General features: G+C 39.1%; 1 protein-coding gene across 1 annotated transcript in view; it reads left to right on the forward strand.

Moving 5' to 3' along the window:
* The window catches only part of Tpd52l1 (TPD52 like 1), a 96,545-nt gene that overhangs the window by 42,177 nt on the left and 26,540 nt on the right, over nt 1–27,828 (forward strand). The window contains 2 exon segments of the mRNA XM_076927921.1: nt 21,950–22,065; nt 26,447–26,609. Coding sequence (XP_076784036.1) covers nt 21,950–22,065; nt 26,447–26,609 — 279 coding nt within the window.

A 27,828-nucleotide genomic window follows, 5' to 3' on the forward strand; every position in this document is an offset into this window, starting at 1 on the left:
ATGCACTGCTGAGAATCTGCAATCAATTATGAGCAGAGAAAACCTTTTCCTTGAAATATGAATGGTTTTTTTTTTTTTTGACTCCAAAATGGAAAAATCATGTTTTCTAAATTTTTCTTCTCAGGCGCTTGTCTGGACCTTGTGATCTTAGCCTCCCAAGAGCTGAGAGCTTACTATGTATTTGTTTGTTCAACTTAAAGTTAGACAAGAATTCTAACTGTGCAACTGGATAATTAAGTGTGAACTAAAGGTCCAAAGGCTGGGCTATGTTTATTTTAATTTATTTGGAGCCGTCTTTCAGAGCCTGTGCTACCTGTGCCCTGGACTGTCCGCTGTCTTTTTCTATGCAGATGAATGAATTTGATACAAATAATTTAAATACACATGGTATTTTGAGCTTTGTGTTATCATTTGTTGCTTTTCTGGAATAGTATATTTTATGATGCATGGATTTACTGTCATATATATATATATATATATATATATATATATATATATATATGTAATCTATGTTGAAGGTTTAACACATTTCACATTTCCATTGGTCTTCAACAAATGCTTCTGGTTAATATTGTTGACTACAATAGTACATCTGTGCTGTTGTGAGCTCACATGTTCTTTGAGTTCACTGAAAAGTTGCAGTAACTCGTCACTGCTGGAGATGAATGGGAATGATGCCTTTGCCTCAGTGGTGTAAGAGTAATTTTCTGCTAACAGTTTGGAAGACTTCCTTTTTATACTATGCATGAGACCACACTTAAGGTCTCATTATTTGGATACTTAAAAAAATTAAACAGCCAGAATTTAAACACACTCTTTCATCATAATAGACTACAGCATCTCATGTCTAGCTATGAAACTGTTACCTAAAATCCTTTCTTATTCATTTATATTAAAGCCTTCATTTAAAATACACACAAAAAGTTAATAATTGTGTGCCTATTATAGCTAGTCACAAAATAGTTTTCTTCTGCCTTCCAACATCACCTTATGCTGTTGCCAAGATTTAGTTATTTACTGTGCATTGTTTCTAACCTCCCTCATTTTCATACAGATTGGTAATTATAGAGAGTTGTGTTTACACATCAAATGTATTTTCATTCCTCCTTGGAATAGGTCATATGCAAATAACTCTGTAACTCCCTATTTCGTATCCAGTAAGTTATATACTGTGGAAAACCCTCATGGTCAATGTTTTTTATATATATATATATATATTCATATGCATTGATGCTTTGTCTGTATGTTTGTCTCTTTGAAGGCGCCAGATCCTCTGGAACTGGAATTACAGACAGTTTGGAGCTGCCATGTGGGTGCTGGGAATTGAACCAGGGTCCTAGAGCAACCAGTACTCTTAAGTACTGAGCCATTCTGCCAGCCCCTCAATACATTATTTTTATTAACTGTAAAAATAATAAGCAATGCAGGTATACTGTGCTTGGTTTAATTTGTACTTGCCTCACAGTTACAGACAGTACTTTAATATTTTATACCTATCTCCTTAGGTCTATCTCCTTTTATTCTTACAGATTCATTTTTCAAAAGCAGGAACGTTAGGTCAAAGGCTCTTTGAGCCCTGTCGTAGTGCAGAAGCAGATGATGCACAGAGCCGTTTCAGTACGACCTGTTATCCTGCTTTGGACATTTGATAATAGCTTAGATGTAGATTCACATACCTTTTGATGTTAACTTTCTAGGCGTTTGGTTGTCTTTTGTCTCTCGTTCATCGCATTCTCACATCTAAGACTTGCTGTAAACTTTTTCTAATTCTTGTATGTTTTATTCTTGTAAAACGTTTCATGGGGCAGAAACGTATATTCTCACATCCTTTCACATTAGTTTTCGTGTGCAAATTCAAAGGGGTGAAAGGGATTGTTACATGGACATGCTCAATGGCAGCCATCATCAGGGGATGCTGTGCTCCCTAACCCTTGCCCCAGCCATGCCATTGCTTAAGAACTAGAGTTTTATAGAGCCATGGCCCATCTAAAAAGGTCTCTCTTACTACCTATCCCCTTCTTTAATTATACTATGGAAGTATCTTCCATTGTCAATGGAATGATGTTAATGTTTTTCCTGAACTAGGTTGACCCCACAATTAAAAAGATGAGACAGCATTCAAGGAAAGGCCTGGGGTGGAATGTAGCCTGTCTGGAAGGGCTATCCATGCATAGGCTTGCTCCCTCAAAGGATGTAGGTGATAAAAAGATACCCAGAGTCTATTTCTGTTGACTGGGTATCTTGGGAAAACTGATCTCATCAAATATGTAAATGGGAAGACTAGTTCTGAATCTACTTTTGGTAATTTGAAAGGGAAGAGATTGGGAAGACAAGAAGGGATTTCTTTTTAAATCCAATAGGCGCTAACTTTTATTAGTGAGCTTGTATTTTAAATTTTTTTTTATTGCCCTGGAGACTTTTGGAATATAAATAAGATCTTTGCTTGTGGTAAAATTCTAAGGCTTGTTGTTGAAATCAGAGGTTTATCTTCTCTCAGACTTGACTTCCCTTTCCAGTTTTGATGGGAGATGATTTGCTGATAAGGAGAAAGAGGTATGTGTGGTGGCAAGTGTGTGTGTGTGTGTGTGTGTGTGTATTTGTGTGTGTGTTATGCATATATGTGAATGCAGATGTGTGGGTGCAGTCTCAAATGTGTGGGTGCAGAGGTCAAATAAGGATGATGGGAGTTTATCTCCCTCACCTTGAGACATGGTCTCTTGTTGAACCAAGAGCTAGACTGGCAGCCAGCAATTGTGAATGAGCCTCCCGGCTCCACTCCCCCAGTGGAGAGATAAAAGGCCCAGAGCAGCCAAGCTCAAATGATCACAAAGCTGCTGGAGACTTGAGCTTAGGTTCTCAAGCCTGCATAGCAAGCACTCTTATGCACAGAGCCACCCCTCCAGCCCCAAGAGCTGGTTTTGACTCTGGAGGGTGGGAGTTGTGAAATGAGGGTGGGATGTAGAGAGGAGGAAGATGATGTACAGGCTTCTCTGGGTCATATGTTCTGCATTCCTTGGTACTCATCCCTGCAATAGTTTACAGCCTTTCCCCAGGCAATGCAAGGGTTCATTCAGGAGGAAGTTCCTGGAGTCTATCCGTCAGGAGCAGTAAATATTTTTTTCTACAGTTGTGTATTTACATTTTTAGTCATCAACTTGTGGCTGTTGTGTTCTTATGACTTTATTTTTGGGTTGTTTTGGTCTGACTTGTAGTTTAATTCAGCATGCTTCTATTTTTATGTGTGTCAAAGATTTCTTTCCAGACTAGCAAATAATACTTTAAAACAAACAAACAAACAGAAAACAATGTCTAAAATGCCTTAATCTTATCTTTGAACTGTGGGAGATTAGAGAAGCTGAGGGTTTTGATAAATATTTTATAATACCTTTTTAGGAAAACTGATTCAGTGTGTCTTCCTGGTTTTGAGTGTGGTTGTTAAAATACTAACATCAGCAGACAAGGTCATGTGACCTCACATCAGGAATAAAAGCTAGAGTTCAGGAGCTCACACTGGTTGTGAGTCAAATCAGTCCCACCAGAGTGAAGTTCAGAGGCAATTCCTGGAAGAACACACCATCACACTACCTGTAAGAAACTTAAAATCATCTCTTCTGACTTTTGTTTTGAGAAAACTTGATTCTTCTATACTTGTTCCCTTGACCTCATTGTCAAATTTTGTTTTTTTTTTTTTTTTTTAATGTCAACAGTTTTCATAGTTGAGTAAAGCTTTTAAAGGAAATGGATAAATTATCATTGATATAAATGATAAATAGGGATTGAAAGCTTAACATACCATAGTCCTAAGATATACAATGATTTTGATGCAAATGGTCCCAGATAAACACTAGGATGCCACTTGTCAGGCTCTTGGATAAGACCTTGCTGTGGCTGTCTTCTGTAACTGAATGGAATTAAAATCCCAGGGTCATCCGTCATGTCCTGTACAACCTTGTTCAGTTTAATGTTTCTCCTCTTACTTACCTGGAGCTTTTTCAAGGGTAAGGGAAGACTTTGGTTTTATATATTATATACGAATATGTAATATTCATTTATAATATATATTATTATATATTACATAGTTGCATATATATATATATATATATATAATGAAACGACAATATTGTCTATAGAATATTGATAGAATGAAAACTAGCCTTTGGCATGTGACCCTAGATGACCAAGATGCTCAAGGAGAGTGACAGGAGTGGCAGAGCTGATGGGCACTGCCTGGCCCTTCTTTACCATTTATTGTCTGTCATCACTTGTTATTGTCAAGGACCATCTGGTTAAAACAGACCTCAGCCTTGCATCACCAAAATTACAGAAGCAAGACACCAACGCCTGTGCTGGGTACTGTATGAATTTGAAAAGTACATGTGTAAATCAGTGATTGGCTAATTAGGTTATTTTACAAATATTTAATAGGTACTTACTATGAGCTACAACGAATAAGGCACTTTATAATATAAAGAAAGAAAAATATGAGTTATACAAGTGACATACAAATATTACATGTGAGAATATTGTAACACTGTCCAACTTTATTGTCCACGGTCCTCGTCAGATAACTGTAACTCTCCATTTGTTCTTTCATTTCCCTGTGTTTTGTTGTAAGTGACCCATGCAGAATTCATCACGTGATATTTGGTCAGCTAGGCAAAGCAGTCTCCAGGGAGATTTGTTAGAGGAAATCACCGCCCACAAACTGATCTCCTCTTTTGTGTATGTCATCAATTGCCAATTGTTACTTACCTTCATGTTCATTCTTCTTAATCTCATAGCTTTTACAAGGAAGTGGGTATTTAGGATTTGTTTTATTTGAGAGTATGTTGTAGGGCCTGTGATCAGTTGGTAGACTGATTCTGTGCATGAGGCCCTAGGTGCAATCCCATGCATCATCAAAAGAGAGGGAGGGGATAGAGTTGGGAAGGAATTAAGGGAGGGAGAGAGATAGGAAAGGTGATAGGGAGGGAGGAAGGGAGGGAGATAGGTAGAGAGGATGAAAAAACAGTTTTCAACTTGTGAAATAAGATTTGGAACCCTAGGCAACCACAGATTACAGCTTATAACAGAATGTGGGTTCTCTCTAGTATGCAGTTACCCTGGGGAATCCTGACCTAGTAGGCCAGTTGTTATTACAGAATATGAAAACTGAGTCTTAATACATGTTCTGTCCTTAGCCCAGCCAGATGATAATCTGTGGCAGGCCATTCTCATAGACCTGGAAAGTATTTTCACACCCACATAGTGAGCAGATTCCAGCTGCCACTCCAGCTTATCAGCTGTTTCAATGCTTTCCAGAGCATCTCACAAACATAATTTGGAACCATATACCTTTTTACCATCTTTGGTATTCCTTTGAAATCTGTTGATTTGGTTTTCAAATGGTTACGAGTTAGTCCACGGTTAACCAGAGAACTTTGCGTTAGTGGTACATCTCCCTTTGCCGTCAAGAGAGAGTCCTTGTGCTTGTACATGTGTAATGGTGAAATGTTGAAGGAAATAACTCCACATATTTGCTGACATCAATTCGTAATAGCTTGTCACTTCTATCTTTAGCCACAGCTGTGTTTTATCCTGTCACAAATCTGTCTTTAACATCCATTTTAATTATATCTCACTATTTGTATTGTAACTTAAACATCATACATTCAAATGAGACAGATAAAGTCTAAAATTTTAATTTAATCTCTACAGTGATCTTGAGACTAAATTACTGGTAAAAGTATAAATACCCTTGTTCGTCTGATTGATATAATCTCAGGCTGATAATTATAGATATGCATTTTGGATTTATTCTTATTACTAAATCAAACCAAATAATATCATTAATAGTGGTAATCCATTAATCCTTTACATTTTAAAAAGGACAGTAAACATTAGATACCTGAAACATTTGCATCTTAAACTTGTTTGATTATAATTATAACAACATTTATTCCTGTCTTAGTATAATTTATGATATTTGAAATACTTTATATTATACATCTATAATTTATAATATATTTTATATTATACATGTATATAATTTATAATATACTTTATATTATATGTGTATATATATAATATATACATTAATGCATAGAGAAGGAAATAAGTAAACATTCCAAGTCAAATTAAGTCACTTTGTGTGTTGTTATTCTAGTGTTACTGACAGCTTGACAGACTTATTGGAAGAGAAACTGGAGGAAGTGGGAAAAGGCCTTCAAAACTGACATGGTGTCATGAAACATTTAAGAATGGATAGAGCATGACTAACAAACACTGTGTATGACAGACAGCTTGGCTGGGATGTATGACAGACAGACAGCTTGGCTAGGATGTATGACAGACAGACAGCTTGGCTAGGATGGAGCTTTGGTGAGAGAAGTCCTGGTCAGCCAGCAATGACTGTCATTCACTTCTGGCCATATGTATGAAAATGTTGTCATTTGGGCTAGAAGCTATGGATGCCCATCAGTGGACTGTTCTTGGACCCGATTTCGACATGGGAGAAGTAATATCTCCGTAGGCATGTTACTGGAGCCGTAGCTTGGAGCTTACATCTTATCTACAAATTAGAGGCAGAGATAGAGAAAGAAAGACAGACACAGACTAGGAATGGTATAGGTTTTTGAAACCCAAAGCCCAACCCAGTAATTTATCTCTTCCAATAAGACTACACCTTCTAATCCTTTCCAAACAGTTCCACTAACTATGAACTAAGCATTCATCTGAGTTTATGGGGGCCATTGACCTTCTCTCTACCACACTGGGATTTCTCTACTATGCATGAATTAGATGTTTCCAGATATACCACTGAAATCCTTATTGGTAAGGTCTTCCTTCAGAATTCACGTGGTGACCACAGACCAATGACTGGCAACTGTAGCCCCGTCTGTCTTTGAAAATTAAAATGTCTGGAATGTTGCTTCTTTAGGGACTGTGGTACAGGGCAATGACTGACTGCTGATCCAGTGCAAAGTCGAGGGAGATGGATGGACTCAGGGAGAGTAAAGAAAGAAATCATTGATTATTGTTCGTGAATAGTTTAGGCCAGTAGATCATTGTACTAGACAAGACCTTAAATCTATAACAGTGACTAAATGACTTCTCAGGGCTTGTGGAAAAGCCAATTTGTTGCCTGTTTAATTAACTTAATTTGAGGTCATGGCTAGATATTGGTATTAAAAAGCTAAATACAGAAAGGAGTTAAAGATTATGTTTTTTTTTTTTTCTTTCCTAGATTCTGTGTTGCTAAGCCTCTGTTTAACTCAGTGTCGCTTTTCTTTTGGTTTTTTTTTTTTTGTTTGTTTTTTTAAAGTGTGATGGTTTAGGGCATTGGTTTAGTGAATTAATTCATTGATCCTACCATGTGATGATTTTACTTAAGGATTATATGTTAGTAGCTTATCTCCATAGTGAATTTTTTTTTTTTTTTAGTAAATTGAGGTCATAGTAATAACTCATTTTTACTCTTACAACACCTGAACTTTTTACAATGATTCCAATAAAAGTAATATATTTTTTATTATGATCAAATTGGAACCAATGTACTTACTGATTATCATGTGCCAGGCACAGCACTGGGCCTTTGACAAAACTGTAATCCCTCATAAGCTACCCTCATGAATAACATTATTATTCCTATGTTCCAGAAGAAAAGGCAGGTTTCAACCATTGTTTTACAAAGCTGAAAAGGTATTTGTTTTGCAGCAGTGTGTTCACTGGACATAGACTTGTTCCCAGTCACTCTGCTGGCTTGTATCACTCAATAAACTATTAATTAAAATGTTATGATGAAATCTGAAGGACTGAGTTAATTCTCATTCGGGACTTATTAGGGGTCCAAAGAGATTCCTTAAAAATGCCATCGCAAACAGATGAATATATTGTTGTGAGCTCAATGATAAGGTTGAGAAAAGCCAGCTTTAAACTGTAGGACCAACTGAGCACCATTGACATGGTCAGTTTTTAAGCAGATGATTAAGAATGAGAGGAGAAAGTTATATGGAAAGAAAGATCAAATCATAGAACAGTGTGCTTTCATTTTGTAATATGGGGGGGGAGTAAATGATACAAACTGTATTTAAAATATTTTTAATTGTACTGAACGTGTAAAACCATCCCCTTTATTATTCCCTCAGTGATTCAATATAAAAACTTACATTGTGTTATTTTTATAGGTTATTCAGAGATTGTTTGACATATCAGGGAGAAGTGCATTGCTTACATGCAAGTACTAAGTCACTGGGAGATATAACTCCACAAAGAGTACCCCATTATTGCTGCATGGTTTTTAAGACCTAAAATGTCAAAGATGTTAGGTTACCTATCACTTTATACACACTAAGAAAGACTGAAATGCTGTCAATTAAGACACTGCCACTTAAGATGCATTCTGATATTTGCATGTGAAAGAAGAGTGTGCACACTGTATAGTATGTGGGAAAGATGTGGTGATATTATTGGTTTCTGAGAGGCAAGGTTCTGATTTATTTATTCTGGATGCTTATGCATATGTGGAAATTCCCCATATGATCCTGGCCAACTCTGACCTCAGTCTCAAAGGCCACAGTGAGTGATTCTCAGTTTCAGAAGTACCAGTTTTAAAATCTCGTGGCATTTTCTGCATCAGGTTTCAAGGCTTGAACTCAGGATTTGAGGATGTAAGGTAACCATTGTACCTTTCCTGGCATCTGAAGCCTGTGCCAAAACTCCAGGGCAATAGGAAACACAATACAGTAGCAGATTAGGTAAGAGCTAAGAGCAGATGAAAGAAAAGCAGTTGAGTGATGGAGGTCCATGAAAAATAACACCAGTCTGAGGAACAAGTTAAGTAAATATGCAGAGTGTAGGCTACTAATAAATAAGCATGTTTTATATCTTTAATTTCCATGCCTCACTTTGTATTAGATTTTTTTGCATCTAATATGGTTGTTTAAAGGCAACCACAAATTCCATAGTAATGAGATTACCTAGATAGTTTATCCCTTTGATAATAAAAAGATATCTTGAGGTTATTTTTTACTACCACTTGTGAAGAAAATATAATTAAGTAATAAATATTACAGTCTGAAATCTATTATTTAAGATATGGTAAGTTTTCATTTAAGCTGCTTTGTTACATTCTGTCTTTTATTAAGTGTTGGGATAATTTTGTGTTCTTTTTGAAAAAATACACCTTGCTTCCCTTACTCGGTTATATAGCTGGACATATTCACTTCACTAGTATAGTACAAGGTTATGTTGTATTTAAAAGAAATCTGAAATTCCCTAATGTTTGCTAACGGTGTTTCACTGACTTAAAAACGGTTTATGATCATGTCAATGTATCATAGAATCAACTGTCTGTAGAGCTTCAGTGAAGGCCACAAAGCTATTACCAAATCCCCAGGGGTGGTCGAAAAGATACTCTGAGAATATGATGCCAGTACTCTGAGAATAACGCCAATAGGTGATTTTCTCATATGGTTGAACTTTAACCTGGAGCTCATCTCTTGATTTAAAGCTACCAACACATTGATGGCTCCTATTCCAGCAGATACATGGAAGGACTGGTCTCCTGAGGTTGATATAGTAGACACTAATTCTAGACTAATTCTAGGACTGAGAAGTGGCGAGGGCCCAAGGACTCTGTCATCATACACAGTTATAGCTGAGTAAGTTCAGTGCATATGTTATTGAGTTCAGCTCTTTCCTGCCCCCACTATCTCATGCATGCTTTCTGCTGCCAGAAGAAGCTTTCCAGATGTGAACCCCCTTGGCTTTTGATTTCTCAGACTCTAGAACTGTAAGACACAAACCTCTGTCTTTATAAATTAATTTAGTTACTTCCCTCCCTTCATCCCTTTCTGCCTGCAGCAGATAGAAGACTGCAGCACTCAGGAGAGCAGGCTCTGTGGCACTGGTGAGCTAGCCAGAGCAATGTTGGTGTAGGGATAGGAAAGCTAGTGGAGTGACTAACCCAGCTACCTCCCGGGACCCAGTCCAGGACTTGGAGTTAACCCACTCCAACATCTACCACATCTATGTCTGATGGAGCACAAACAAGTGTAAAATACAGACAAGGACATAGGCTTTGTAGCTAGACTGACCTTAGTTTGGGACATTCACTTGGCATTGTGGGACCAACACAATAACTCTGCAGCCGGATCAGGATTCATTTACAAATGTGACTTAAATGTAATATCTCAGGTCAGTTTTTTCTCACATAGGCAACAGAACTTTATTTATTCTATTTATGTTACTACATAGATATAGCAGATATGTAACCACATACATTTAACACGCATGTCACTATACACACGTAACATGTGTAACTACATACATGTAACATGTATATATGGCTGGGTTTTTTTTTGTTTTTATTTCAAGACTGTAGTCCCACCAGCAACTGATGAATGTTCCCATCTTATCTTCTCTAGCCTGATCTGTTGTTTGATCTTGGCCACTGTGACTGGCTTGAGATGAAATCTCTCCAGCCCTTTTTTTTTTTAATATTCTAAAGATTTATTTATTTATTTTATGCATATGAGTACACCATTGTTCTCTTCAGACACACCAGAAGAGGGCATCAGATGAGATGAAATCTCAAAGTAGTTTTGATTTGCATTTCCCTGATGACTAAGGATGCTGAACATTTTAAAAAGTGTTTGTCAGTGGTTTGTGTTTCATCTTTCGAGAACTCACTGTTTAGATATGTCCTCATGTTTTAATTGAATTATTTGCTTTTTTTGATATACATTTTATGTTTGTCTGCTTGTTATTTACTTCTTTATATAATTTGGGTATTAGCCCTCTATCACACATGTAGTTGATAAATACTTTTCTCAATCTGTAGCCTGTTGCTTACTACAAATGATGGTATTCTTTGCCATACAGAAACTTTTCAGTTTAATGAGGTTCCATTTATTAATTGCTGATCTAAATGCTCTGTTCAGAAAGTGTTTTCCAGTGCCAGTGAGTTCAAGGCTATTCCTTAGTTTCTCTTCTCTCAGATTCAGTGTATCTGGCCTTCTGTCGAGGCTTTGATCCATTTGGAGTTTAGTTTTAGTTTAGTTTTGTATGGTGTGGTAGATATTGATCTGTTTGCATTCTTCTAGATGCAGATATCCAGTTTGACCACATCATTTGTTAAAGATGTTGTCTTTTTTTCCAGTATGCATTCTGACTTCCTTATCAAAAATCAGGTGTTCATAGGTGTGTGGATTTATGGCTGGGTCTTCAGTTCTATTCAGTTGATCAACATTTCTGTTTTTGTGCCAACACTGTAGCTCTGTAGTAGTTTGAAATCAGGATTAGTGATACTTATTTTTCTGAAAAAAAAAATCTTTTTAGCTATCCTTTGTGTGTGTGTGTTTTCAACTGAAGCTGAAAACTGTCTTTTAATTTCTGTAAAAAACTATATTGGAATTTGAATGGGGGATGTAGATTGCTTTTGGTAGGATGGAAACTTTATTTTTTTTTTTTTTTTTTTTTTTGAGACAGGGTTTCTCTGTGTAGTCCTGGCTGTCCTGGAACTCACTCTGTAGACCAGGCTGGCCTCAAACTCAGAAATCCACCTACCTCTGCCTCCCAAGTGCTGGGATTAAAGGCGTGTGCCACCACTGCCCGGCTTTTCTTCTTTCTTCTTTTTTTTATTGGATATTTTATTTACATTTTTAGATGTGATCTCCTTTCCCCATTTCCCCCCACCTAGGGACCCCCATTCCATCCCCCTTCCTCCTGCTTCTATGAGGTTGTGCTCCCACCCAACTGCCCACCCAGGAATTCCCCCACACTGGGTGGAATATCTAGCCTTTATTGGACAAAGGACTTCCCCTCCCACCTATGCCTAACAATGCCATCCTCCCCTACATATACATGGAGCCATGGGTTCTTCCCTATGTGCTCCCAGGCTGGTGGTTTAGACTCTGGGAGCTCTGGTTGGTTGGTATTGTTGTTCTCCTCATGGGGCCACAAACCCTTTCAGCTCCTTCAGTCTTCTCTCTCACTCCTCCATTGGGAACCCCATGATCACTTCAATGTTTAGCTGTGAGCATCCACCTCTGTATATGTCAGGCTCTGGCAGACCTTTAAAGAGACAGCTATATCAGTCTCCTGTCAGCCTGCACTTCTTGGCATCCACATCAGCGTCTACCTTTGGTGACTGCATATGGGATGGATACCCAGGTGGAGCAGTCTCTGGACAGCCCCTCCTTCAGTTTCTGTCCCATGCTTTGTCTCCATATTTGCTCCCATTAGTATTTTGTTACTCCTTCTAAGAAGGACCAAAGCACCCACACTTCCTTCTTCATGAGCTTCATGTGGTCTGTGAGTTGAATCTTGGGTATTGAGAGCTTTTGAGCTAATATTCAATTATCAGTGAGTGCATACCATGTGTGTTCTTTTGTGATTGGGTTACCTCACTCAGGATAACATTTTCTATTTCCATATATTTGCCTAAGAACTTCTCGAATTCATTGTTTTTAATAGCTTCCCAGTAGTGGTATAGCTGGGTCCTCAGGTAATGCTATGTCCAATTTTCTGAGGAACCCTCAGACTGATTTCCAGAGTGGTTGTACCAGCTTGCAATCTCACCAACAATGGAGGAGAATTTCTCTTTCTCCATATCCTCCCCAGTATCTGCTATCACCTGAGTTTTTGATCTTAGCCATTCTGACTGGTGTGAGGTGGAATCTCGGGGTTGTTTTGATCTGCATCTCCCCAGTGACTAAGAATGTTGAACATTTCTTTTGGTGCTTCTTGGCCATTCAAGTTTCCTTAGTTGAGAATTCTTTGTTTAGCCCTGTACCCCATTTTTAAGAGGGTTATTTGGTTGTCTCGAGTCTAATTTCTTGAATTCTTTGTATATATTGGATATTAGCCCTCTATTGGATGTAGGATAGGTAAAGATCTTTTACCAATCTGTTGGTTGCCGTTTTGTCCTATTGACAGTGTCCTTTGCCTTACAGAAGCTTTGCAATTTTATGAGGTCCAATTTGTCAATTCTTGATCTTAGAGCATAAGCCATTGGTATTTTTTCAGGAACTTTTCCCTGTGCCCAGGTATTCAAGGCTCTTCCTCACCTTCTTTTCTCTATATTAATCCTACTGATGCACAATCATGGTCAAGATCTTTCCGTCATCTGATGTCTTCTTTGACTTGTTTTTTTTTTTTTAAATGTCTTAAGAGGGCAAACGTGTACAGTCAGTATGAAAATCAGCACATCAGTTCCTTAGGAAGCTGGGAATAGATCTATCTTAGAGGCAGGAGTACCACTCTCAAGCGTATGCCTATAGAATGCTTCATCCTACAACAGACACACTCGTTCATCTGTGTTCATCACTGTTCTATAATAGTTAGACATTTAAAACAATAGTTGGACATTAAAAAGTAATGTCAACTCTCTCTTCTCCACCTGATCTCTCCTGTTCCCAACCCCACCCCTAGTTCACCAGAAAAATGTGTTCAGCTTTATTCATAGTAGCCAGTAACCGGAAACAACCTTGATGTCCATCAACTGAAGATTGGATAAAGAAAATGTGCTACATTTACACAATGCTTAGTGGCTAAAAAAAATTATGAAATTTCCAGGTAAATCAGTAGAGCTAGGAAGAATAGTCTTAATGAGGTAACCCCCAAATACAAATATGGTATTTATTTGTTTATATGTGGATGTTAGCTGTTAATTCATTGATAAGAAGGTTTTAATTCATATAACCACAGTGATTAGTTATAGAGTAAGGGGAAGGATTGATCTCCTTAGGAAGAGGAAATAGAATATATAGTTAGGGATGGTTGGGATAGGAGGAATCAAGGGTGAGGAGGAGGGAAGGGGGATTAAGTGAGGAGATATGGGGAGGGACAGCTGAAATGAAGGTCTGTAGTGGCATATTTTTCCCCCAAATTGGGAGGAGCTAAGGTGGGAGGAGTAAGAAGAGGAAGAGGAGAAATAAGGAGAGGAAGAAGAGGAAGGAAGAGGAGGAGCTACAGAGGCAGAGATGTAGAAGCTATAAAGAACCATACATGGATGGAGAGCAGTCCTAGGTAACAACGTATATAGAGGTTAGTTAATTGGGGAACACCTCCAATTGTGTGGGCATCTTGTTTATTGAGCATTACCAAACATATAAAGCCTTTGGTTAATCTTTAAGCATTAGAGTCTCATTTCTACTGGGTACCGAATGCCTTGTGGAGACATCGTGGAAGATTGGCAGAGCCATCTCCCATGCTGGTGTCTCGTGGGTGGCAGGGCCAGTGTCTCTGGCTGCCTGAGCCTGCAGCCTCAGTCAAGCAGTGGCGTCATATACTCAGGCCTAGGCTAGTCTGGAAGATGGCAGCTGATTAAGAACAAGCAAGATTGGGAGCCGCCAATTTAAAATATTACCACAACAAAGGTCCATGGGGGGGGGGTTGTATGAAACATACTGTAATAGATGCTTCTTAAAATATATGCATAAATGAAATAAATCTAGATGGAATCACGAAATAATAGGGAAGACATAGACCAAGACCAACTCTTGTACTGGAAATGGTTACATCTAATTGAGTTGTTGACCACTGGGCTCCATGGAACCCAAACAACCCAGGCTGTTGCCAATTCTATTGGTTGTCCTTCACTGTTGGGTGTAGTTTTAAAATCACTACCACTGTTGCCTGGGATCAGATACCACCAGCCCTAACCTGGCTTTCCATTTTATTTGCCTTTGTGGGGCGGGGGTTGGGGAGGGGGGGTGTCCATGCTACCAGCTCCCTCCCAAGATTCTTGAATCTGCAGATGAAAACCATGCACACTGTTACTTTATAACTTGCCTTCTTGGCACAATTGCTGGCCACAGATATTTCCTGCCTAGAAAAGCATGGCCTTGCCACTTTATTATCTCCGTGTCTCCACCTGCCCTAAACCTAGTGACTAGTCCCACCTAGCCCCTGCTTGGCCACCTGCCTGTAGGCCACAAACTCCACCTCCCTCAGAAACCTCACATGATCGTTGTGTTCTTCCTCCTCCAAAGCATGTGCAAAAAAAGCCCTCTTCTTCCTTGTATCTCCCCTTTTCTTCCCAGATCTAGAAGTCTTGCTTGTACCTTCTGCCTAACAATTAGCCCCTGGCCTTCTTTACTGACAAATCAAGAACCAATAGGGGAACAGAACTTTTAACATCAGAACCTCCCCTTACACTTAACAAATTGATGGTGAGGCCCTATTGCCGAGGACAATTCTAACATAATTCACTGACACCAAGAAGTCCAGCTAGTACCTATGTAGAGTCTCCACCCTACTGAGTAGAGTTCACAATACTGGAAAGCACTCTGCACATAACCAGAGGAAAAAGGCAAACACCAACCCAGCTACAAATCCTGTGATCTATAATGGTGTCCTGCCTGCAAGATGTGCTGAAGGAATACTGGCACAAAAGGTGTGGGAGTAACCAACCACTTTCTGATTAAATTTAAGGCCTACTCTGTGAGATGGAACCCATACCCAACACTGTTTGGGTAAACAAGAACCTGAGACTATATAGGTCATGGACCACCACTCTTTTGCTACTGAAATGTACCAGTAAAATGACTCCTAATGACATTCTGCTGTATTTATAGATCAGTGTCTTGCCCAGCCATCATCAGAGAAACGTCCTCCTGCAATAGATGGAAACAAATACAGATACACCAACTGGACAATGTGCAGAAAGTGAGACACCTTGAAACACTTAGCCCTAAATAGGATGTTTCCATCAAATCTTGCTCCTCAGGTCTCAGGGAACTATGTAGAAGTGATAGCAGAAAGGTTTTTTAAGAGCCAATGGGGATGGAAGACACCCAGGAAACAAGGCCTTCTAGACACAACATGACTGACAAACACATGAACTCCTAGAAACTGAGACAGCATGCACAGACAAGGTTTGCCACAAGTTTAAGCCAGAGGGATTTCAGTGCTGAGAGGGGAAGCTAATACAAGCTTCCAACTTTTACTGGCCTGGTTTGAGTTTCTCCAAGAAATTATTTTGAGTCTATTGTAAAAGGTGAGGTTTTCTTGATTTCTTTTTCAGTTCTTTTGCCATCCATGTGTGTGTGTGTGTGTGTGTGTGTGTGTAGGCTGATATTTGTGTGTTATTTTGGTATTCTGATTATTTTGATAAAAGTGTTCATCTGCTGCTGTACAAATTCCTGGTAAATTTTTCAGGGTAATTTATCTATAGTATCATATCATCTGCAAATAAAGATACTTTGATTTCTTCCTTTCTGACTTGTATTCCCTTGATTTCCCTCTGTTCTCTTATTGGTCTAGCTAATACTATATTGAATGAATATGGAGAATGGACAGCCTTGACTTGTTCCAGATTTTAGTGGAAATGCTTTGAATTCGTCTCCATTTAGGTCGATGGTTTGCTTAGTCTTGCTGTAAATTGCCTTTACTACATTGAGGTATGTTCCTTGTATCCCTAGTCTCTCCAGGACTTTTATCGTGAGGGGGGTGCTGGATTTTATCAAAGGCCTCGTCTATATCTAATGGCATTTGGGTTTTTCTTTTAGTCTGTTTATGTGGTAGATTACATTTATCAATTTATGTCTGCTGAACATCCCTGCATCTCTGAGATGAGTCTACTTGGTCACGGTGGGTGATCCTTTGGATGTATTCTCGTATTTGGTTTTTGAGTATATTGTTGAGAATTTTTCAGCTGTGTTCATAAGGGGAGTTGTTTTTTCATTCTCTTTCTTTTTTTCTTTTGCTCTTTATGTGCTTTAGGTATCAAGGTAATTGCGGTCTCTTAAAAGAATTAGGCAATGTTCCTTCTATTGTGTGGAGTAATTTGAGGAGTATTGGAGTTAATTCTTCTTTGGAAATCTAGTAAAATTCTGTGCTGAATCCATCTGGCCTTGGGCTTTTTGTTTTTGGTTGGCTGAATTAATTACTGCCTGTATTTTACTGGGGATTATAGGGCTGTTTAACTTATTTACTTGTTCTTGATTTAACTGTGGTAGAATATATATATATATCAAGAAATTTATGTACTTTTTTTTAGGTTTTCCAATTTGATGAAGTACAGGCTTCTAAAGTATATCCTTATGATTCCCTTGATTTTCTTACTATCTGTTGTTATGTCTCCCTTTTATCTCTAATTTTATTAATTTTGATCATCTCTGTCTTTTAGTTCATTTGGCTAAAAGTTTATCAATCATTCATTTTCTCAAAGAAAAAAACTGTTCATTTCATTGTTTCCTTGTTATTGTTGCTTGTTATTTCAGTCCTGAATTTGCATATTTCTTACCATCTCCTCCTTTGGGGTATTATTTCTTTGATATGCTGTTAAACTACTAATATGAAGCCTCTCCAGTTTTTTTTTTTAATGTGGACATTTAATGCTATAACCTTGCCCCTTACAACTGCTTCATTGCATCCCATAAGTTTGGGTATGTTGTACTTTCACTTTTATTCAATTCTAGAAAGTTTAAGTTTATTTCTTAATTTTTTCCCTGACCCATTTTTCATTCAATAGTAAGTTGTTCAGGTTCCATGAGTTTGTAAGCTTTCAGTTGTTTCTGCTATTGAAATCCAGCTTTCATTTGTGGTGCTGAGATTATTGTATTTAAAAGTTTCGTTGGGAACAGTAGTCTGGGCTAGCATCTGTGGTCTCTTAAAGTCTGTGGAACATCTGTTCAGGCCTTTCTGCCTTTTAAATTCTCCATTGAGAAGTCCAGTGTTATTACTATAGGTCTGCATTTATTTGTTATTTGGTCTTATTCCCTCGCAGCCTTTAATATTATTTTTTTCTGTATGTTAGTGCTTTGATTAGTCAAGGAGAATTTCTTGTCTAGTACAGCCTATTTGATGTTACCATGTATGACTTTTGTACTTTGATAGGTACCTCTTTCTTAGGGTTAAGGAAATTTTCTTCTATGATTTTGTTGAAAATATTTTCTGTGGTTTGAATTGTATTTCTTCTTCTCCTTTACTTCTGTTATTTGTAGATTTTCTCTTTTCATAGTGTACCAGATTTCCTATGGTGTTGCAATCCCCTTCAGCTCCTTCAGTCCTTCCCCTAGGTCCCTAGGCTCAGTCTGATGATTGGCTGTGAGCATCTGCATCTGTATTGGTTAGGTGCTGGTAGAACCTCGCAGAGAACAGCCATACCAGGCTCTTTCAGCAAGTGCTTCTTGGCATCAGCAATAGTATCAGGGTTTGTTGACTGCAAATGGGATGGATCCCTAGGTGGGTCAGTCTCTGGATGGCCTTTTTTTCAGCCTGTGTTCCATTTTTTGTCCTTGATTTTCCATTGGACAGGAACATTTCTGGGTTAAAAATTTTGAGATGAGTGGGTGGCTCCATCCCTCAACTGGGGCCATGCCTATTTATTGGAGGTGGTCTCTATAGGTTGTATCTCCCCCTTTGTTGGGTATTTTGGCTAAAGTCATCACCACTGGGTCCTGTGAGCCTCTCACTTTCCTGGAGTCTGGTACTTTCTAGTGGCTACCCCCAGTTCCCCATCCCCCACGGCTTCATGTTTCTATTCAGTTTCCTGAACCTCTGTACTTCTCTCATGTCCCTTCTGATACCTGAGCCTGCGCCCCTTTTTCCCTCTCCCTCCTCACTTCCTCCCAGGTTCCTCTGTCCCTCTACCTCCTGTGATTGTTTTGTTCCCAGTTCTATATAGGATCGAAGCATATACACTTTAGTCTTTCTTTTTCTTAAGCTCCATATGGTTTGTGGGTTGTATCATGGATATTCTGAGTTTGGGGGCTAACATTCACGTATCAGTGAGTGCATACCATGTATGTTCTTTTGTGTCTGGGTTATCTTCTAGTTCCATCCATTTTTTTGCTATGTTAATCCTGCCAATCCACGAGCATGGGAGATCTTTCCATCTTCTGAGATCTTCTTCAATTTCTTTTTTCAGAGACTTAAAGTTCTTGTCATAGAGATCTTTCACTTGCTTGGTTAAAGTCATATCAAGATATTTTATTTTATTTGTGACTATTGTGAAGGGTGTTGTTTCCCTAATTTCTTTCTCAGCCTGTTTATCCTTTGAGTAGATGAAGGCTACTGATTTGTTTGAGTTAATTTTATATCCAGCCACTTCACTGAAGTTGTTTATCAGGTGTAGGAGTTTTCTGGTGGAATTTTTTCAGGTCACTTCTTTATACTATCATATCATCTACAAATATCTTGACTTCCTCCATTCCAATTTGTACCCCTTTGGTCTCCTTTTGTCTAATTGCTCTGGCTAGAACTTCCAGTACTATATTGAATAGATAGGGGAAGAGTGGGCAGCATTGTCTAGTCCCTGATTTTAGTGAGATTGCTTCAAGTTTCTCTTTATTTAGTTTAATGTTGGCTACTGGTTTGCTGTATATTGCTTTTACTATGTTTAGGTATGGGCTTTGGATTCCTGATCTTTCCAATACTTTTAACATGAAGAGATGTTATATTTTGTCAAAGGCTTTTTCAGCATCTAATGAGATGATCATGTGGTTTTTTTTTTTTTTTTTTGAGTTTGTTTATATAGTGGATTACATTGATGGATTTCCCTGTATTGAATCTTCCATCTCTTATATTTTTCTGGTGAGTCTTACCTCTGAGTTTTTTGTTTGACTCGTTTTCATTTCTAATTTTACCTCATGTTTTTTTTGTTTTGTTTTGTTTTTGTGATTCTATTCCTACTTTAATATCTTGATCTTTCTCATGATTTTATTCCACTGGTCATGTTTTTACAGACTTCATTAAAGGATTATACCTATCTCCTAACATATCTTTGAACATATCCTTAAAAGCTATTTTGAATTCCTTCTCTTTTGCTTTGTTATACTGCATGTCTCAGGGCCTACAGTAGTGGGGTTGCTGGAGGCATGTTGTCTTAGGTATCACTAATTATATTTTTGTGCTGGTGTCTAGGCATCTGGGTTTGGGGTGATTGTGATTCTGTGTGTTGGCTTATGGTCTTGTCTATGTTGGATAAGTCTTTTGTTCCTTGGTTTCTGTTTCCCTTTCTGGATCTTAGAAACTTGTGCTGGCTGTGGCTTGTCTGGTAAGGAGCACTTCTAAAGGCCCTGCAGATATGGCTCCTGAGGGTCCCAGACAGAATGTATTTCGAAGACATTATACCCTCACATAACAGACTAGGACGGGGCCAGAAGGAATTACATGAAAATGTCCACAGAAAGGAGGAAAGCTGGATCTGCCATGAGGTTTGTCACAGTCCCCAGAGAGTGCATTCAGACAGGGAGTACAAGCCCCTGTAAGGAGTTTGCTCTAGGGCTGGGGATGAGCCTGGAGAATTTTAGATGTAGGACACAAAGGACAGTGAAAACTGCTGAGCCTCATTTTTTTTCTAAAAAAAAAAAAAAAAATGGTCTGTAGAAATTCTACATATTCTAGGACCTGATCTTGCATTTATCATTTACATAGCAGATACATTCTGATGTGTGACTTGTCTCTGTGTCCCTGCTAGTATTTAGGAGAGAGACATTCTTAATCTTTCTTATATATTTGCTGTGTTTGTATCTTGTTAGAGAAATCTTGTGCTTCCCAAAGGTTGTTATATATAAACTGACTGTCTTTTGGAATTCTCAGTTTTGTTCTGTGAGTCACATAGAATGTGTATATTATTGTCTACACAGAAATAATGTTATTGGCAGGATGGTTATTACAAGACCCTCCTATTACTACTGATGTATAAATGGCAGCTCTGCCCTATACCATTTCAAAAATAAGTAAAGTTTCTGTGGGTATGCTCTGGGTTCTCCAGGCACACAGTCCAGTGAGAGTGTCAGCCAGATGTCACAAAGGCCTCCTTATCACATGACAAGTTACAGATTGATTTATTGTGGGGTTAATCTGTGGTACAAGGACAGCATCAGAACCCCAAGTGCTTCCCGTCCTTTCCTCTCTGGTGAACCATTTATTGCTGTGGTTCCTTGAAGTGTGGCTGTTTCAGCCTCTACCTGTAGGCACATCAAAAATAGAAAATACTTTTTTGGTCTCAGGTTGTTTGTAGGCAAAGTGCATCTAAGCAGTCAAGTTACATGCAGCCCACTAAAGAGTAATGAGTTCTCTGTGGAAGGGTTTGTTTCAATTTCATGCATGCATGCATGCATTCATCCATCCATCATCCATTCATCCATCATCCATCCATCCATCCATCCATCCATCATCCATCCATCCATCCATCCATCTACCCATCATCCATCCATCCATCCATCATCCATCCATCCATCATTCATCCATCCATCCATCATCCATCCATCCATCATTCATCCATCCATCCATCCATCATCCATCCATTCTTCCATTCATATTTATGTATGTAGTCTGTCACTCGGCTCTGAGTTTGGAAAAAGTTAGGTTGCCTTGAAGACTGCTGCAGGAAAGGAAGGCTTATTCGAAGTCTCACATCATGTCTCTCTTTCTGGGTGGGCCAAATTCTCTGCACCCTGAACCCATGAGACAGTGAAAAGTGAACCTATATGACACAGGCAAATTCTGTGACAGCTTACTTTGTTCACATTTTTAAAGTCATGTATTTTATTTTCAAAATTATGTGTATAAGTGTGTGTTAGAGAGGGGTGTGTACATGTGAGTGCAGGTACCCTTGGAGTCCAGAAGAGGATGTGGGATGCCCCTGAGCTGGAGATACAGGGAGCTATGAGCTTTCTGACTCAGGGACTGAACTCAGGCCCTGCATACATGCTATTAACCACTGGGCAGGGTCTCCAGCCCCTTGTTTACATTCTGGGTAAGCCTTTCCATTCACTTTTTTTTTTTATTGTTTATTTTGTTTTAGACTTCTCAATATTTGCTTTTTTGGAGATAATCACAAGTTTAGGATGAGAACTTTGTTCTTGTTTTTTGGTTGTTTTTTGGGGGTGGGGGTCAGAATTTTGGTTGGTTTTCAATGTGAGAGTAAATTAGTATATAGAGTCTTTCAGGTTGCAGAAATGGATGATGGCTGAATGCATAGCCTTACTTCATGTGTTGTCACTTTTGCCTGAAGGCTTGTTGGAGACGGAGCCACTGCAAGGAAGAGATGGGGATGCAATAGGCACTGCTGACTTCTCTAGCATGCTCTCTGAGGAGGAGAAGGAAGCGCTAAAGGCAGAATTAGTTCAGGTATGTTTAGCAATCTTCTTTCTATCTTTAGTTCACTACAGGTCCTGTATTGCAACTCTGTTGTCTTTCCTGTAATAAAGTGTAATAAATAGATACCCTGCAGAATGCTGCTTGTGTTGGCAGTGGTAAAGTGGGTGGCTGAACTGCTTAATCCACAATAACAACTTGGGTTAAGTACGGGCTTCTTGTTTTCCTTAGTATGGAGATGTTGTGTGAATGCTAATCACTTATGGACCAGATGGAATATGAAAACCATGACTCAAACCAGGTGTGGTTGTGCATGCTTGTTATTTCTTGCCTTCAGGAGTCTGGGGCAAGCTGGAGGGCAGCTTGGGATATGGGAGGAGTCCCAGGCTAGCTTAGGATGTGGGATGAGTCCCAGGCTAGCTTGGGCTACATAATAAGACCTTGTCTCAAAAACAAAACTAAAACAACCACAACACAGGTGTAATCTTCTTCTTAAGAGGAATTCTTCAACATTGTTATTATTTTAATGAATCTTTCGATCATGAGAGCAGCCGACTTGGCTCTTTTGCAGAAGAATAAGGCTCTGGGGTGGAGAGATGAGCTACAATTAATTAGGTCTTAGTTAGACCTTTTGCAGCTGTTGTAAGAACCCATCCTAGAGAAAGTGCCAGGCTCATCCTACGTACAGGTCTGTGGCAGGCCTTTTGCTGGCAGTCTCCTCTCGACCGTTGACTCACTGCTTAGAGGTGCCTCTTCCTTGTCGAGGGCTGGAGAAGGGCTCCTGGAGCAGAATAATGCAGAAGGATGGGACAGGTTCAACCTTCCATCTCTTCCACACAGACAGCACTGTAGGTCCTGTATGTCTCACACACATTCAGAATTTGCTTGCAGCGCTAGGACCCAGTTAGCATAAGAACACACAGAGATCAGCACTTTCAGAAAGCTCAGCTGAGATCTCCATCCTCCACATGTGCTCACAAGTAGCTGGAAGGTCCTATTGAATTTCTTAGGCATGGATTATGAAGAGTCCTCAGAGGCCAGGACTTAGCTCAGCAGGTAAAGGTGCCTATGGCCAAGCCTAACGACTTGAATTAGATTCCTGAGATCCACACAGTGGAAGGAGAGATCAAGTCTTACAGGCTGCCCTATGGTCTCCACGAGCGCACCATGGTATGTGCACGCCCTCTCCATTCAAAAATAAATAAATATTTTAAAAATTTTTAAAGATTCTTTAGAGAGCACTCTCATGAGGCAAAGTGCAGTCCTGTGTCAAAGCAAGAGTTCTTTGTATAAGGACTTCTGACCTTTTGCCCAAAGCAATCTTGGATCTGACAGATAGCCAGAGTCTGATTCGCTCCTCTTCCCAGTCCCCTCCGACTTTCCTGTTGCCCTCAGTCTTCCCCCATTTTGTTGTTAATGTCTGGATGAGGGTGTCCTCACACAGTCTTCTAAGTCTATCCACACATACATTTTGAGCACAATTTGAACTGTAGATTTTTTTTTCTTTTTTAAATGTTATACTTGTATTCTTTAAATTCCCATGAAACCAGTATCACCCCTGTCCTGGTGCAGTGGTTTGTCCACTATGATTAGCTTGAGTTATTTTGCAACTTAATAAAAACATCTATATTTGTAATATCCAAAATGGAATATGTGTTTTTAATGGATCTTATCACTATATCACAAACCATTATTTCATTCTAATTATTTGTCTGTCTCATCATATATGTGGACTCATTTCCTATATGTGGACTCATATTTGGTGTCTAATTTCTTTTTCCTAAGCCTAATATTTTCAAAGTTCATCCATGCAGCAGCATGTATTAAGACTTGATCATCAAGAAAAAGAGATGCTTCTACTGATTATGAACACATATGGAATGTGTGATTCAGTCTCTTTTCTGGAAAAAGCTTCAGAGAACCTACAGAAACATTTAATGAATACACAAGTTGGATAGTGTGAAACCTTCAAGAACATTTTCCTGACAGTAAAATCTCCATGATACTGCTCTTTCATAGTGTGCTATTTAAGATACTTCTAATCTGGACTTGGGAGTCTTTTCCTGAAGTGATTATCTGTGTTGGGAGACTTCCCACCTGGGGAGCAACTCAGTGGGAGAATACATGTTTGTGAGTCTGTGGGTTCAATCCTCACCATGGCGAAAACAGAAGAAGAAGAAAAATCACAACTTGATTCCCACTGTTTAGCACTGGGAAAAAGTCTTCCTGTGCCAGAGAATAGACTTATTTCTTTCCAATGTAGTCACCATTCTTCAGCAGCTTGTTCCCCAATGAAACAAGCAATGTGTTTGCGGCATGCCTGGCAAGGCTAGCCACAAGTTGTGTGGTCAGAGGTAAATTCGAGCTCCCCCATTGTAGAAGCTCAGAACTCTAAGGGTCTGGCAGACTTCTGTTACCTCTGTACACACTGAGGACTGAGGACATCCTCATGATGCTTTCCTTGCTGAAGGAAAGCACAAATGATTTTGTGCTCCCCAGAAGCAGAGATGGGAGAGTAATCACTAATATCAGAGCTCTCCATGTATTTGTAATACAAAGTATAGCATGTAGTTAAGTCAGGCTTTGGGAAGCTTAAATTTATGTTATAGGATATTACAATACCCCAAACTCTTGAGTATTTGTGCCGCGTCAACCCTGACCAGCAGGAATTAAGACACGGAACAACCAGTTCCTTCTCACAGCAGTTTACTCAGGATGCTTAGCAGTTGGTAGTCAAGATGGCGAGCCCCCATCCCTTCCAGGGCGCAGCTTATAAACCCTGCCAGGAGCCCATGAACTCATGCCATGTATCATCTCTCCATAGGCTCGTGATGCTTGTGATCAGGCCACCTTGAAGCACAGCCTTCACACCTAATAAGGACTTGTTTATCACTCAGCCCTCGGGTGGCCATCGCCATCTTGGGGCGAGGTTCTTTTGACGCCTAACAAGTATTTTGTGTAATTTCCTTGCTAGAAAATAACTTGCAAAAACAGCTTCATAGTAGTGATTTACTTGTGCACAATGGGGGGGAAAGAAGAACTATGTTCTCCATACAAAGCCCTGTAGGTAGCTTTTGTAGTGGTTTTATTTGTATTAGCTAAATCCAAGAGCCTCTTAACAACACACTGGCAGACCCACACAACAGAGAAGCCCTCTGCAGGGAAAAGTGAAGTGGTTAATCAGCAACATGGGTCAGTTGCAAATAGTTATGCTAAGTGAAAAGAAGCCAAACAAAATGAATATGCACAGCATTAAAATGTAATTATGTAACATTTTTGAAACTGCAAATTCAACTCGAGTGAAAGAAGGAATATTAGCAGTTGCCTAGTGAGGCCAAGAGTTAGGGGGACAGGGAAGAACTGGGGAGAGGAAATTATAAAGAGTGGCTAGGAGGTAAGATATATTTTTCAGGTGCCAGTAGTAGGGATGGCTGCGTGGATACATACATACATACAAACATACATATATGTATATGTGTACAATGTATGAATATATAAGTATATACATATATAGTACATGGATATATATGCTTATACATATACTTATAAATTATATACTTAAGATATACTCAGCTTAATGTGTAGCAGTTCCATGTCAATAAATTGTTAAAGAGCACATAACCTAAATTATGTCCTTGCATGCATCCTTATCCTCCTTGTTTCTCACTTATAAAGGAGGGCACTAGCTTGGAAAAAGCACAGTATCGGCCAGATTTATTCATATACCAGTACAGTAACATGTGGCTGGCAAAAAATAAGCAAACATTAACTAGTAACACAAGAAACAAAGTTATTTTGTTAAATAGTATGAGAAATACAAAACCAATCTTTATTAAACATCAAACACCTTATTAGGGCAGTGAGGTGGCTCAGGCAGTAAGGGAACCTGCTACAGGTGACAACTAGACTCTTGAATCCCAGGACTCATGTGATAGAAGGAAAGAACCAACTTCCGTGAGTGGTCCTCTGATTCCACACACAAGCCTTAGCATGTTAACCCCCACAGGCATACAGTTCAGTTCTCCACAAATGCACCTTAATAAATGTAATAAGAATGCCTATTTTCTAGTAGGCTTCCTGGTGATTTTTATTTTTATTTTTTTATATCTTGGTGCCCAATCTAAACCAATCAGAAGGAACACCGAATACTCTGGGGACGTTAAACGTAAGCATCCTCTATCCAGTTTCAGTGTTAGAGAGTGGACTGTTGTTTGCATGGTGGGTTTGGGGGCTGACAGCATGAGGCTTCTAACAGGATTCAGGCAGTCCGCTGACTGAGGTCACTCTTTGAGATCACTCCGCAGCGAGGTCATCTGCGAGGTCGCATCGGTGATGTCACATAGCTAAGGCATCCCAGAGTGCGGGTGCGCTCTGAAGTTTTCACCCCACCATTTTTTTTCCCTCTCACCTCTAGCTAGAAGACGAAATCACAACATTACGACAAGTTTTGTCAGCCAAAGAAAGACATCTGGTTGAGATCAAACAGAAACTCGGCATGAACCTGATGAACGAGTTGAAGCAGAACTTCAGCAGAAGCTGGCACGACATGCAGACCACGACTGCGTGAGTATCTCTGGGTATCTCCCAGAACCTGAATTAAGTCAGGGAGTCTGCGATCCCGCTGCGCTTCTGTTTCCTCTCTTGTTTCTCCTACAAGGTTGATTTGGTGCTTGCAGCATGAAGAAGATATTTTCTTTAGGAGCAAGTTAAAGAAATATGAGTGATTATTAGGTATATTGTATGTAGAGTAAACTATAAAAGAACTTCCTGCAATAAACTTTTATTGATTAAAACTCTTAATTTGCCAGGCGGTGGTAGCGCACGCCTTTAATCCCAGCACTTGGGAGGCAGAGGCAGGCGGATTTCTGAGTTCAAGGCCAGCCTGGTCTACAGAGTGAGTTCCAGGACAGCCAGGGCCACACAGAGAAACCCTGTCTCGAAAAACCAAAAATAAAATAAAATAAAATAAAAATTAAAAAAAAAATTTAAAAATTAAAAAAATAAAAATAAATAAAAATAAATAAAAATAAATAAAACTCTTAATTCCAGGAGCTAAGGATGTGTGTAGCTCAGCTGGTAGAGTGCTTGCCTAAATACAGGAAATTCTGGGCTCAGTCGTTAATGCTGCGTGAAGCTGTGATGGGCATTCTTTCCCTTCTAACACTGGAGAGGTAGAGGTAGGTGGGTCAAAAGTTCAAGGTCATCCTCAGCTACAAACTAAGTGAGACACCAGCCTGTGAGACACCAGACCTTGATGCAAAAACCAACCAAACAACTCAGTTTAGACTATTTTTGTTGCTGTTGTTTCATTTTGAGATTTTATTACAAACATTCTGCAAAAGAAAATTATACCGAAATTAATCTGTTCCAAAGTCTATATATCACAGTGACCTTCTATCCAGCTAGAATAGTCGTTTGAAAAAAAGATACTGTGTACACTGGATTTTATTCTTTCACTATCAAATATATTGTAATACACTTATCCACTACCAAACCCAAAAATTCTATGACAGAGTTAGAACTACAAAAACAAGTAGCTTTATATCCCGTTCATACTCATGTCCATGACCCAAATTCAGTCTCCTAACCTTCAACCTTTCTGTTCCTCTTTCCACATGTTGTGTTCCCCCACCCACCCACATATTTATTTTGGGGTAGATTTTGCATAAGAGGGGAATATGAAGTATTTTTATTTCGGAGATTATGTGACCTCACTTAATATTATGCACTCTTAAGTCCTTCCATTTTCCTGAAATTTTTCCGATTACATTTTCTTTAGAGCTAACTAGATAGTAT

Source organism: Arvicanthis niloticus, chromosome 30, assembly GCF_011762505.2.
Source record: "Arvicanthis niloticus isolate mArvNil1 chromosome 30, mArvNil1.pat.X, whole genome shotgun sequence".
Lineage (NCBI taxonomy): Eukaryota > Metazoa > Chordata > Mammalia > Rodentia > Muridae > Arvicanthis > Arvicanthis niloticus.